At 40.9% G+C, this 12,560-nt stretch overlaps 1 protein-coding gene across 12 annotated transcripts in view; it reads right to left on the reverse strand.

The window, feature by feature from the left end:
• Positions 1-12,560, reverse strand: part of PHF20 (PHD finger protein 20) — a 65,419-nt gene that overhangs the window by 32,390 nt on the left and 20,469 nt on the right. For 10 of the 12 annotated variants that reach the window (XM_085241722.1, XM_085241730.1, XM_085241721.1 and 7 more), the window contains 5 exons: positions 11,444-11,831; positions 10,971-11,078; positions 10,232-10,408; positions 9,214-9,387; positions 1,027-1,305 (listed from right to left, as the gene is read on the reverse strand). In XM_085241722.1, the coding sequence (XP_085097848.1) occupies positions 1,027-1,305; positions 9,214-9,387; positions 10,232-10,408; positions 10,971-11,078; positions 11,444-11,831 (1,126 nt within the window). The remainder of the gene's footprint in view (positions 1-1,026; positions 1,306-9,213; positions 9,388-10,231; positions 10,409-10,970; positions 11,079-11,443; positions 11,832-12,560) is intronic. The other 2 variants (XM_085241732.1, XM_085241731.1) reach the window with 1 other exon arrangement.

Raw genomic sequence — 12,560 nt, forward strand, 5'->3', positions numbered from 1 at the left:
TATTCTGCTACATCATGCTGGTAACTCAATGAACAACTTAAAAGATTCTGAAATCCTTAATTATACAGAATACCAATGAAAGATCAAAAATTATAAGGAAAATATAACATTTACAGGGACCAGAGGATTTGGCAAAGAGAAAGCTGGACTTTACAAAACAGGCTCAGTCAGAAGACAAGAGAGGTAATACTCATGGATCCAGGACACCAGGTGAAACCTGCCCACAAGAAGAGTCTGGACACATTATCAGTACCCACACCAGTACACAGGTACACCACGACTGTCACTCCGATGTATTCAGTACAGCAGGAACAAAGAATTTCAAAGAATGGAACAGAGAAGAAGAAATTAACATAATTCTGAAGACTGCAAAGCAGTTACAACTGAAGAAGAATTCTGATTTTCTTCCCTTTCAATGGCTACATTGAGGTCTTCCCTTTCCACTACCTGCCAGGTGCAGGAGTATCTTTCAAGAACAGCTGTAGCAACTGCACTTGTGAAAGAAATCCTAGTATTTAACAGGTCCAGCAAAACTGCCAGCAGACTTCTACACTAGCACGTCAGTATACTCTTGAGATAGGACTGTGAAATGTAAAGAGCAAAGCGAGAAGCAAGAGAAGTTGAATTATCCAGACTGCTACCTTAGTACAAGAAAGGACAAAAGAAGACTTTCAGCAATACTAGTTAGGCATTTGACACAAACAGAAGGAAAAAAGGACCAGGATGTCAAGGGATAGTAGTTCTGAAAAAAGGAACAGATTTAATACACAAGTAAGCTGTAATGAAGAAATAAGGCAAGCTGCACAGTCACCTCATCACAGAACTTCATCTGTGTTTCTAGATGAGGCAATTTCTTCAGTTTTATCTTCTCTAAAACTGAATGTTCAGATATATCATTATGCTTCTCCACAAAGAAATATGCAAGCTGCAGCCATAAGACGACTCTTTCAGCCCAAAAGAAAATTGATTTCCACCCTGTCCTGCTTGCTGCTGTTAAAGAAAAAAAAAAATCAGCAAGATACTTACACAATGAACCAGCTGAGCTCCGTCCTCTTTTTGACCTTTCTTGATTAGCTTTCTCAGAAGCCAAAGAAGCTCTGGTTTGAATGTGCCTTTTTACCGGGTTCTGCTGTGATTCTGCAGACTTGTCCACTCCATGAAAATATTTCATGTGATAATGCAATAACTTGGCTTTGCGGAATGATTTGGAACAGTCCACGAACTTGCATTTAAACTTGTGGTCTTGATCAACGGTTGCAGCTTTTTTTGATGCAAGAAAATCTGATCTCCTAAAAGGTTTTGTTACTGTAAGAACAAAACAGATAAATTCCCCGATGCATTTGCTATATTTAACAAATGGCTTCCTATATTACAAAAAAAAAAAGTTAAGAAATGAGCATGCATTCAAACAAGTTAGCTGTGAAATGCTAACAACAAAATTTTTAGGCTGTCTGCTGTTATGGCTAAGAGAAAACTTGCCCTTACTGTGCTCCTAAACTCATTTGTCACAGTGCTTTAATGAGTTACTCAACTCCCTCACCCAGCTGCTAACAGCGCTGCATATGGCACGATTACAGACAAGACAGAATTACAAAGAGACTGCTGATTTCTGTCAGAATGCTGAGGATTATGTTCTATCTAGCATGTCATTTAGCTCTTCACATCTTTGGCCAAGGCATTTTCCAAGGAAAACACTTGTGCTTCTTTGCTTACAGCTCTTCTGCTGCCTCCTTGCTGGATGCCTTGTCTGACCTTCCAGCCCTGATGACTTCCAAGCACAACAGAACAGTAAGCAGTATGTCAGAAGGACACTACCCAAGTACAAATGAAACCCGCTACACTTTTCAAGTAGCAATGAAAGAAAAAAGTTCCAGGATTTCAGAAATTTCTCATGGTTTTGCTAAGAATTACACAAAAGAGACACTGTCACCAGGATCTGTATCTGATAAACACAGGGAAGGTAGAAATTTGGAAACACAGATAGAAACAATTTGAGTAATTACTCATCGCTAGTAAACACATCGCATCAAACCAAGACTACAGCTAGAGGACGTGCAGCAGTATAACAGGAGCTGTCATGTCTGCAGAACAGCTACCAAATGTAACTTTTCCATTTGTTTGGTCTGCACTAAAACGTTTCCATACTGACACATACCATCAAACTAAAAGAGTTAAGAAGCAGCATTAAAAGTTATCACCCAGCACAAGCAAAAGTGATGCAACTAGAAGACACGCAGTGCGTTAATTAAAACAGTATATTAAAAGTAGCTGGAAACAGAGCACACGAGGACCCAAAGTACTGACAAGAGCAGTAAAGGCTTTCTACAAGCACACATATGCAGCAGTGGATTGAAGGGAGGGTTAAAGAAAGCATCAGCATAGGTTTGCTATAAGAAAACAGCACAGCTTGTTCAGAAATTTTTAGCAGGCAACAAAAACGGTGAATTCTACTGCACTACAGACATAAAGGTTATGCAAAAGCATCCTAGGAAACAGCATCTGAAGTGTATCAGTTTAAGAACTATCTTATGAAAAAAACAAAACTTGAAGTCATTCATAGAGAACAGCTAATGGTTCTATGGAATCTGATACCCAGGAAGGACTAAGAGACACACATTAAACTGGTTAAAAGAATGAAGAAAACAGGAAAAAAATCAAAACACCTGCTTTCAGGTGTTTCCCAAGGAGAACAGCAAGGAGTAAAGGAACAATTTTGGCACCACTGCATTAAGAACATCCTGACAGGGAAACTGCTTCAAGCAATGGGGGTAGTGACTTAAGAGCAAATGTCACTAACTGGTTAGCAGAATGACAGTTTGCCAGCACCAAAATGTGAATACACTGCACACCATCAGAATTTGCATTCTTAAAGAATCAGGCATTTCAGGACCAGCTGATGGAATGGAAATGGCTGGTGGATTCAGTGAAAGAAAATCCAGAAAGGTTCTCCTGGCTGCAAGGCTAAAAGCCAGCACACTCAGGACAATGAAAGATAATTTGCTGCAACTTAACTAACATGAAGATGGGGAAACTTAACTACAGCAGAAAGGAGCAGTGGGGCCCAAGGATTTATCAGGCAAGGATTCTGAAGATGACAAGGGAAGCTGTCATACATCACAGAGCTGTCACGATGAAGCCCTGTCCCTGCTCTTTTACCCAAGCTTGGAGCACTTTCCTTCTATTGAGATGGACAAATTCTTGAGCAGACACAAGGAACAGCTTCTGAATGATCAGCTACAAGTTAGAAGAGGAGCACAAGATTGTGTCAGCTGAAGTTTAGCAACAAGGAGGTAGCAAACACATGGGGCAGAGGGAAGGAAAGAAGAGGAAAAGTTCATTGCAACATGACAAAGGAATCCATTTAGAGGAACAAAGCACAGACGATCACAAAAAGTTCAAAATAAAGCTCCAGTTGTTACCACTGCCACCACATCTGGGGGCACGTTCTTTCTCTACAAATAAAGACAATAGAATTCCTGCTGCCAGGAAACAGTCTGAAGCTGATGCACGACTCCCAGGCAGGAGGGCCTTGGGAGAGCCAGCTGAAGCTCTCTCATTACACCAACACATGAAGGGGAGCAGCTTCCACCCATTTGAATTTTCTGCTGGCAGAACATGCACCAAAGCTAGTTTCTATAGGAAGAATCATAGTCTTGCTTTATCGGCATCAGATTTTCAGGCACTTGTCCTTCCAGAGTAAGGAAACTGAATGTATTGTTTTCTCTGAGTATGAAGAAATCTTACAGGCCTCCCACCCACTATTTCTTTCAACTTTAAAACCAAAACTAAAAATACCTGGCACTCAACTGCTACACTACTAATCACACAACTCAAGGTCAAAGCACAGTGTCTCTTAACTTTCACTGCAAAGACAAGAACATCCATTCAGCATTCACTTTAGCAGTCTACTTCACCTCTCATTGTGCTGCACAATCCAAACGACACAAACTCCCAGTTCAGACCAAATTTAATAGTGAGTTTACAGTAAAACATCAGCATATGGAACCTTCTGAATCCCCCACCCATGCCTACTCCATCCACTCCCCTAAATTCCCTGTTTTGGTTGACTCCAGCTGGGACAGTGATGCTCAGCAGCAGCACAGCACCTTGATTTAAGGTCTGCCAATCCAGGGGAACCCTTCTGCAAGGTGCTGGTGATCCATCCCAGAATGCCACCACTGCACTGAATATTTAGCACTTGCCTCCTGCTTCAAAGTTGGCCTTGCTGCAGTTTCTAGCCATCAGATCTTCACAAACAGCTGCATTTTAAACTGATGAGACTTCAAGTCTCTACTGCCTGCTCTCCCAAGAGATGAAACTAAAACTAAACTATTTCCTCACCTACTGTTCAACAAAACAGATCACGTCTCTCTAGAACACAGCATCCACCGCTTCTATCTGCTACTTTCAAGATTGTTACCATTACCCTTCCTGAACTGCAGACATAACATTTATCTACTCTGTAGGTAACGGCACCAGTGAACCACACATCTGTACAGTAATGGGAAAACTCACCTCTGACATTTTGACCTATTTACAGAAAGGTGAGGCTGGGCACGGTCAGCCTCAGAATCACACGAACCACTCTGGAGCTTCCTAGGGGTACATCTAGTCCCACAACAGTCTACACCTTAATTACAACCTCACACTTTGCCCAGCTGCTATCATCTGTTCCATGCTCTGGATCCCTGCACCAGCAGGCTAACTTCCTTCTGAAACCTCCAGCTCACCAAGTGCTCCTGCTCACCACCCTAGTGCTCAAACTACGCTTTTTCTCATCTTCCTAAAAATCGTCTTCCAAGACCTCAATTGTGAAACAAAAACCCACCTTGCCCAATTGCTGTTCTCAACCTACTTTAAACAGGAAAAAAAGCATTTGGGCACCTCCAGTATATCCAGAAACCACTCAACTACAGAAAGTACAGAAAACAGAAGATGGGTGTATTAAATGCAAAGCTCATCACACACACACACACACACACACACACACACACACACACACACACACACACACACAGTGTTCTCATTTTTGAGCCCAAAGCATTTTTTTTGGCATTGCAAGACAGTATTTCATGTAATCCTCCACTTAACATATTCTCCCTATGCTGGCACTAAATTTGTTACAATAAGAACAGGGATGAATGCCTACAATGCACCAGAAGCTTACCTGGTGTCCCCAGTGCCAACCTCGACACAGAGGGCAGAGCAGTCAGGTGGCCTTAAAGGCTTTACTTGCACTTGGACAGGTTTAACAAACATTTCCAGATCAGTGTCTATCTGTAAGCAAGTTTAGATGTGCAGTGTGAGATGGACACACACAACATACTTAGGCTTAATACTGTGACTCATAGCCCTGGAGTAGTGGAGCCTATCTGGGAAAGCTGCAGGATACACAGCTGCTCTCTCAAACTGGACACAAGTATTTTCAGCTTCTCTGTAACTGAAACCCAAAGCCAGAAGTGATAAAATTAGAAAAACACACAGAAAGTACAAGGCAAATCAAATCCTTGATGCATGTCTATGCAAATAAAAAGGCATCTTAAACTCTGGAAACACAAACATGACAAGCCAAGGCAGCTCACCTCAAAAGTCAAATCAGTTTGCAAGAGTAAAGCCACACCAACAGCTGCAGAGTGCCTCTAAGCCTGTCCTCAGATACATCAAACAGTGCATTGCCTGGCTGTAAGAGCTTGCCAACAGGCTCCCAGCCCATTACTTGAAGCATGACTTGATTTAACTAAATCCTAAGCCACCAGTTTTAGCCCCTAAACAGCAGGGGAGCCAAAAAAACCCAGCAGAATAGGATTTTTATTGCCTACCACGTATAATTAAATTAATCAGGATTTTGAGGAGAAGTCTAAAGAAGGAACTTCAGTTGTGGCAAACGAAGCTTGCTATCCTGCAAGAACACATTACCTCTTAAAACATAAGCAGATAAACACTACAAATTGCATCTGCTGTCACAAGTGATTGGAATTACTACATCTTGAATCCTCTGCCCATCGGTGAAGGGGCAAACACTCCTAAATAGCGCTTTTACCCTTAAGAACTGCTGATAACAACCTTGCTCTTCCCATACACCATGAGCGTTAAAGCAGGATCTGTCACTCACACAAAACCAACACGAACTCCACACATTAGGGTCATTCATTTTGTTTAGCAGTATTTTCTTAAAGGAAGAGAATCAGCTCCCATCAAACTCCAATCAAGAGCTGAAGGCTACAAATAGTACAGAGTTATAAAGCTGCACTACTCTAAGTTATCCTTCACCTGAATTCCCACACTTTGTTTTGTGGGAACCACACATGTAACAGATACTTGGTTTTCTGTTTTCCCCCCCCACGTGCATCAGCTGTTCTGACAACATGCTTTCTTTCCAAGCCCCCAGAACTCTTGAGCACAGCTGCCCGCCTGAGAACATAACAGCTTGACATTCAACTAGAAGTATTTGGGGAGATGTCTCTCTTGCTCCTTGATCATCGCCCAATACAATCAGCTAACCCAGCCATCAGCCCCCTGCACTAGTTATTTTCATGGCTGCATGTTCTTCAGCAGCTCTCCAGAACACACAGACAGCTGGAAGTTTGCAGAGATGTTTCTGGATCCAGTGGCACATCTCTGAGTGCTGCTGCTCACACAAAGAAAGCCAAAGCACTTCTGTTCCCCCATCAGGCAGGTCGCCTGCAGTGCAACGTTCCCACACAGTGCCAACCAACCCAACGGAAGCACAACTCTGCTTTGTAACAGCAGATCTACCCACAGCAGGATCCAGGGATTTCAAAATTACTGTATGTACAAATCACTTTAATAACATTTTAAGAGTTAGTTAAAAATAGAAACCGAAGTTATTTTTCTTTTACTGCAGCTTATGGTAACAGCCTTTACATCCTTAGCAAGTTTCTCAGTAAAAACACTCGATTTCCATATTTTTTTTATGTCCTCTCATTTGCATGCCTGGTGCTTCTAACATTAAGTGAGAAGACTTTAATTAATCAGAACAAAACTCCTCAGAAAAGTGGATTTTCAGGCACGCCACCATCCTGAACCTTGGGCCACCATTCAGTATGAGCAGGTACTCTTGAACAGACAGGAATCCGGCTCACTCAAGTGCAGTATCAAAGTGTACCAGCAATACTGGAGGCCTTGGGTACTCGTGTGAACCAGAAGTTATGTTATCACAGCCTTGCTTCTTGCACCCAATGAAGTCAGCTCATTATTTGTTCTCATCACCTGAATTGCACTGGCATGAGTTACACGTGCCCCTGGAGTTCTCACCAGTTAAAAGCCAAACTGCAAGTGCTCAGTAACAGAGAATGAAAAAAACCAAAGGAAAGTTGTAATAATGGCAAAAAATATCCAATGAAATCACAGATTCTTGAACTCTCAGCAGTCCAGTTGCACACCAGCATTACCCTGGAGTCCTACCCCATTTACCTGCAGCCAAAGTTAAGGTTCTCTAAAGCTAAAACTGTAAGATTGAAGTATCACTGTAGACTTTCAAATGTACAAATCAAAAAATTTCTCCACTTCCTACTCAACAAAACACAGCGTCTCACCCCATCGTATATTAAGTTCAGGGGAGCAAATCTATCAAGGCAATTGTAAATTGCATCCAGGAATTCAAGCTGACCATAAATATGCAAATCAAGGAAAAAAAACCTGCTACTACTTAACTTAAATCCCTAAATCTGTCAACCAAATCCTTTAAGACCATTCACAAAGGGGAAGAGACTCCCCACTTCGCAACAAATACACACAGGTTTTTTTGTTTGTTTGTTTGTTTTTAACACAATGAAGACCACTTTATCAATTTATTCCTTCACAGCTACCAGATGTGGCTTGTTTGCTGCCACCCAACACGTGCAGCTGAACAGCTCTCACTAAACCAGCCCTGAACTCAGATCCAAGAGAACTTTTCAAGAGAAAGAAATCATCTCTGCAGAAGCACACACAGCTATGGTAACAGCCCAGTTTTAATACTTCTTGGATCTTCTAGCTATTGAAGTGAAAGATATTTGCAGAACTCTACAAAAAGCTACATGAGTATCAGTCAGAAAACAGAAGCCCTTGGCAAGAGGCATCATTTTTTAAAATTGCATCTGACCACTGACCCCAGAACTCTGTGATTACATGTCGTGGCACCAAGCAGCACAGTCCCAACACACACCAGCTGATACCAAGACTCCAGATATACCACAGTTACACAATACAGACATATGCATCATCACACTGCTTAGGAGGAAGAACAAAGACCAAAAGAGCTTTAACTTAAATAGCAAAGGACTGCTGACACATCAAACCTGAGCAACGGAGAAGTGACTTCCTCTCCTCACTACAGACCTACGTGCAATTGTTACCAGGGGCACAGGGAGAGGGCACTTCATCTGCACAGTTACACCAAGGTGGGTGAATTAGGACATGTGCAAGCAGGAGAAAAATAGCTGGAAGAACAAAATTAGGATGAAAGCCAACATGCAGAGGTTACTCTAGCATTACTAAGCAACCTTAAGTCCCTATAAATGGTCTGTTCCATCTAATTTAAAGCTTTCCTGATAGGGCATACACAAGGGAATTTGTAGTTCAAGTTTCCCTACTTAGCTGCAGATAAAAAGTACTGAAGCCACAAAAAATAAATTGCATTTGGGCTTAGCCTACTGTCCCCACAGGAACTTTTAATTTGAAAAAGAAAATCTGTGCACTCCTCCGTCTATGAGGAAACAACAGAAATTACACTTCACTGCTTATTTCATATGTCTGCACAAAAAAAGTCTGAATATTCTAGGGCTTAAATGTAACAGATGACAAAACATCAGGGTAGAGAAATGCACAGCTGACATTCCCAGTCATCACTGCTCTGACACACCTGCAGCACAGCAAGAGAAAATGATCTTTTAACATGTTATTCTGACTTAACCCCGAATGACAAAAATACCCTGAAAGCAACTATTTCTATTAACGTCACCAAATTCACGTTAAAATATGAAACCCAGGCATTTTAGAAGTATGATTTCTGCTTTTTGGAAGATTCCTGTCAACCTCAAAAGCTTTCGTAAGATCTAAACTGAATGCATAAGGAGTAAAAAATTTTCTTTTTCACTTGTGGTTTGCATTACAAGAAAGCATAATTCATCAGTCACTAAAAAGCATGAAGCACCTGGCAGCAGTTGTCTCAAGAAAAGTGTTAATATTAAGATGCAAAATCAAAATTTGAACCTGTAGCAGCAGCAGGTTCTTCAGTTCTGACAGCAACAGAAGATGACTCAGTGTCTTCAATGTTTCCTTCTTGTAAACTGGCATCCGTACTGAGTACCGTGCTATGTGATGTGTTTCCAGGAGATGCTTGTTCACCAAAACTTTGGTCAGATTCAACAGGAACTTCTAACTGGACTAGAAGGGAGGAAAAGTTCTGATTGAGTAAAATGCACACAGAAGAAAATTTCAGAATAGCAGCGTGTGGTCATCATGTTAAGGACAAACATCCATCCATATTCAGACTGCTTGCTGTTGTACTAACACAGAATTAACACTGTACAAGCTCTCTGTATTTACCCTCTAAATTTCAGAGGGTAAAAAAAAAAATCCAAAAACATACAGGCTACGAGCTTGTTACAGACAAGTGGGATAGGTCTACTCATACCATTACCAGAGCTTCCCAAAAGGGAAAGGGCAGGGAAGCACACAGTACTAAAATCGTCTCCCAGCAGTTCACGAAAAACAAAAAAACAAAACAAAACAAAAACAACAACAAAAAAAAACAACCAACCAAACAAGAAACACCCATCCTCTTCAGTGCTTTTAGTGTTCAACAAGAAGATTAACTCTCAGATTCAGTATACAAATTATTTATTGAATCAAAAGGAAATTAAAAATTACTTCATTTTCCCAAAGGTAACCCACATCTCTTCAACAACTTTTCCCTCCACGTCTTTTGACAATCTGTGGAACTCTCTCTCAATGCAGCTGAGACCAGCCACTCATCCTCCTACTGAAAAAGCACCCTACACACAAAGTAAATAACAGGGTTACTGACAGAGAAGGATTCAAAAGCAAAACAATTTGAGGTCACAGAGATCGAAACAAGCTTTCCATGACTTTACTCTGCACGGCCCCTGAAAGCAGGTTTTAACTGCAGATATACAGCCTGTAAGTTATGAAAGTGAAAGAGTAGCACTTGCAACAACCAAGACTTTCACAGCACCATAAATTCAGAGTACATCAGGAAGCTGCTTACCCTTCTCAGACTCCTTTGGGTTAGACACTGTGTCTTTCAAAGTCTGAACTTCTGTTGACGTTGTGACATGATCTGCATTTAAAATCTCATGGCTAACACCAGATGAGAGTCTTGAAGATCGCCTCCTGATCTGGTCTTTTTCATGGTTATCTGAGGAGTTCTTCAATTTTTCCTGAGCTAGAACAGAGAAATCTGCTGCTATTGTGAAGGCACAGGGTTGCTGAGTAACTCAAGAGCCAACTTCAAAGCTTTCCCTCCCAGTGACATTTTGAAGTAGTTTTTAAGGACCCAGTTTAACAGTAAAAGCTAAACATCCCTGGTGGGTAGACTTCTCTCTAAAAGCTACGGTGATACAGTTACAAATAAGGAGAAGAAAAATATTACAAGCCTCAATAATTCCTTTTGATAAGGAATTTCAAATAATGATTTTTTTAATTTAACAATTTTTGTTTTGAGGCTTTTTAACCCCTTAGGGTATCAAAGGCAATATAATCACTGCCTCTTCTTGAGAGCTTGTGGCTTCTCTATCCAAATAGGGATTTCAAGAATGAGGAGGTAATTTCAGTATGATGATGCTACATATGAATAGTCGATTTAAGACAAAATTTAGCACGTTCTTCTATTTCATATATCACAGTTAAACTTTACTACGACCACAGACTTTTTCTCTTTTCACTTTAGCTTTAAGAACTGATATACGTACAAATCCTGTGAGAGTTAAATACCAAAAAACACTCACACAAGTTTCTGTCTATCCTGGGACGCTTTGACGGAACTTCACCTCCTTTTGGTATTTTCCGACGTCTTAACTCCAAGGCTATGGGCTGCAGTGTCTGAGAACCAGGCTCTGCATATTTAGACAAAGAATAAAAGTTGGTTAGATATAAAGCTGGAAAACTTCAGAATGTAAATTCACAAGTCTTGAAACTTAAAATGCTAGGCTTTCGTGAACAGCTTCACTTGTACGTAACAGGACTTAATCTTCCTGCAGACATACATTACTGGCCCAAATCCAATCTTACTCCAAAGCATTAAAACTCCATGGGTGAGTAACAAGTATTCTCTCAAGTACCATAAGCCAAGCCTGAGGTTCTAAAAAAATTGAGAAATTTCTAAATAATTAGACTGTAGACAGAAAAACAACATCACTTCTGTTTCTTTGAGTTGAAAGGTTTCTGACCACAGTACATGCATTTAAATTTAACTACAAACCTGTTGGAGGTGTTATTGGTGGTCTTCCACGTTTTCGTTTAGTTTCTTTCACGTTTTCCTGTGGACTCTTTACATTGTCATTCTCAGGCTTCTTCTCAATTTGTGTATCTATTGAATATTCCATATCATTCTCTGATATATTCTCTTTATCTTCTTTTCCATTCTTAGATATATTCTTCTCTGAGACCTTGCCTTTTTCTGAAACGACTATCAGTTTCCCCTCTTTATCAGGTTGCTTAACCCTTTTTTCAGTCTTTAATGTCTTTTCATCCTTGTCTTTCTTTGCATTACCTGTTGCTTTCCTCTGTTCTTTAAATTTCTCCCGCTTTTCAGGAGATGACGGAATTTCATTACCTCTTTCTTTAGGCTTAGCATTACCCACAATATTCTAGAATAAAGAGAGTGACATAAAAATTAAACTTGTTGCAACCTTGAAGTCATTCCCCACCTCTGCATTTAGCAAACCTGCATTTTTTTCCAACTTTCCAAAGGATAAAAGCATATACTCTACGGTAACCCTCAGATTAAAACTTTAAGGCACTTTATCGGCTCAAAGGCCCATGCAGTACAGGGATGCTGCTTTAACAGGACAGCAAAACAGATTCATTCCTTCGACAACCCAATGGCATAGAAGACTTGCTGTGCCTTGGTTCCCACGGGCAGGCTGGGCCCAGAGACAACACCACGGCTCTATGTCAGCTTAGAGCTTACCCAGGGCACTGCAGGAGGAGTGGGGGCCAAGAGGGCAAACACCTCAATCTCTTGGCTGCAGAACTCTCCTCTTCCTTCCACAGAAGAGTCTCAAAACAAACAAGCATTTAGGTTGTTTCTATCACTGCTGATCACAAGTGCTAGGCACTCATCTACAGAACTGCAGTCACCAACCTCTGCTTGTGTTTAAAAAAATAAGGCCAATACGCTGTAGGCACTTCAAGCATCACAACCTTTAGTAGTCCCTGGGCAGTAAGATACTGATACAACATTCAAACAGTCTCACTTTTACATCATGGTTATACAGTAACAGAAAGTCAGGAAGAACACCCCTGTATCTACAGTTCATCACTACCGAACACCCTTTCCATTCTGTGGCCACAATTCATACCAACAGCTCATGGTG

The sequence above is a fragment of the Meleagris gallopavo genome, chromosome 22, assembly GCF_905368555.1.
Source record: "Meleagris gallopavo chromosome 22, MGAL_WU_HG_1.1, whole genome shotgun sequence".
In the NCBI taxonomy this organism is placed as follows: domain Eukaryota; kingdom Metazoa; phylum Chordata; class Aves; order Galliformes; family Phasianidae; genus Meleagris; species Meleagris gallopavo.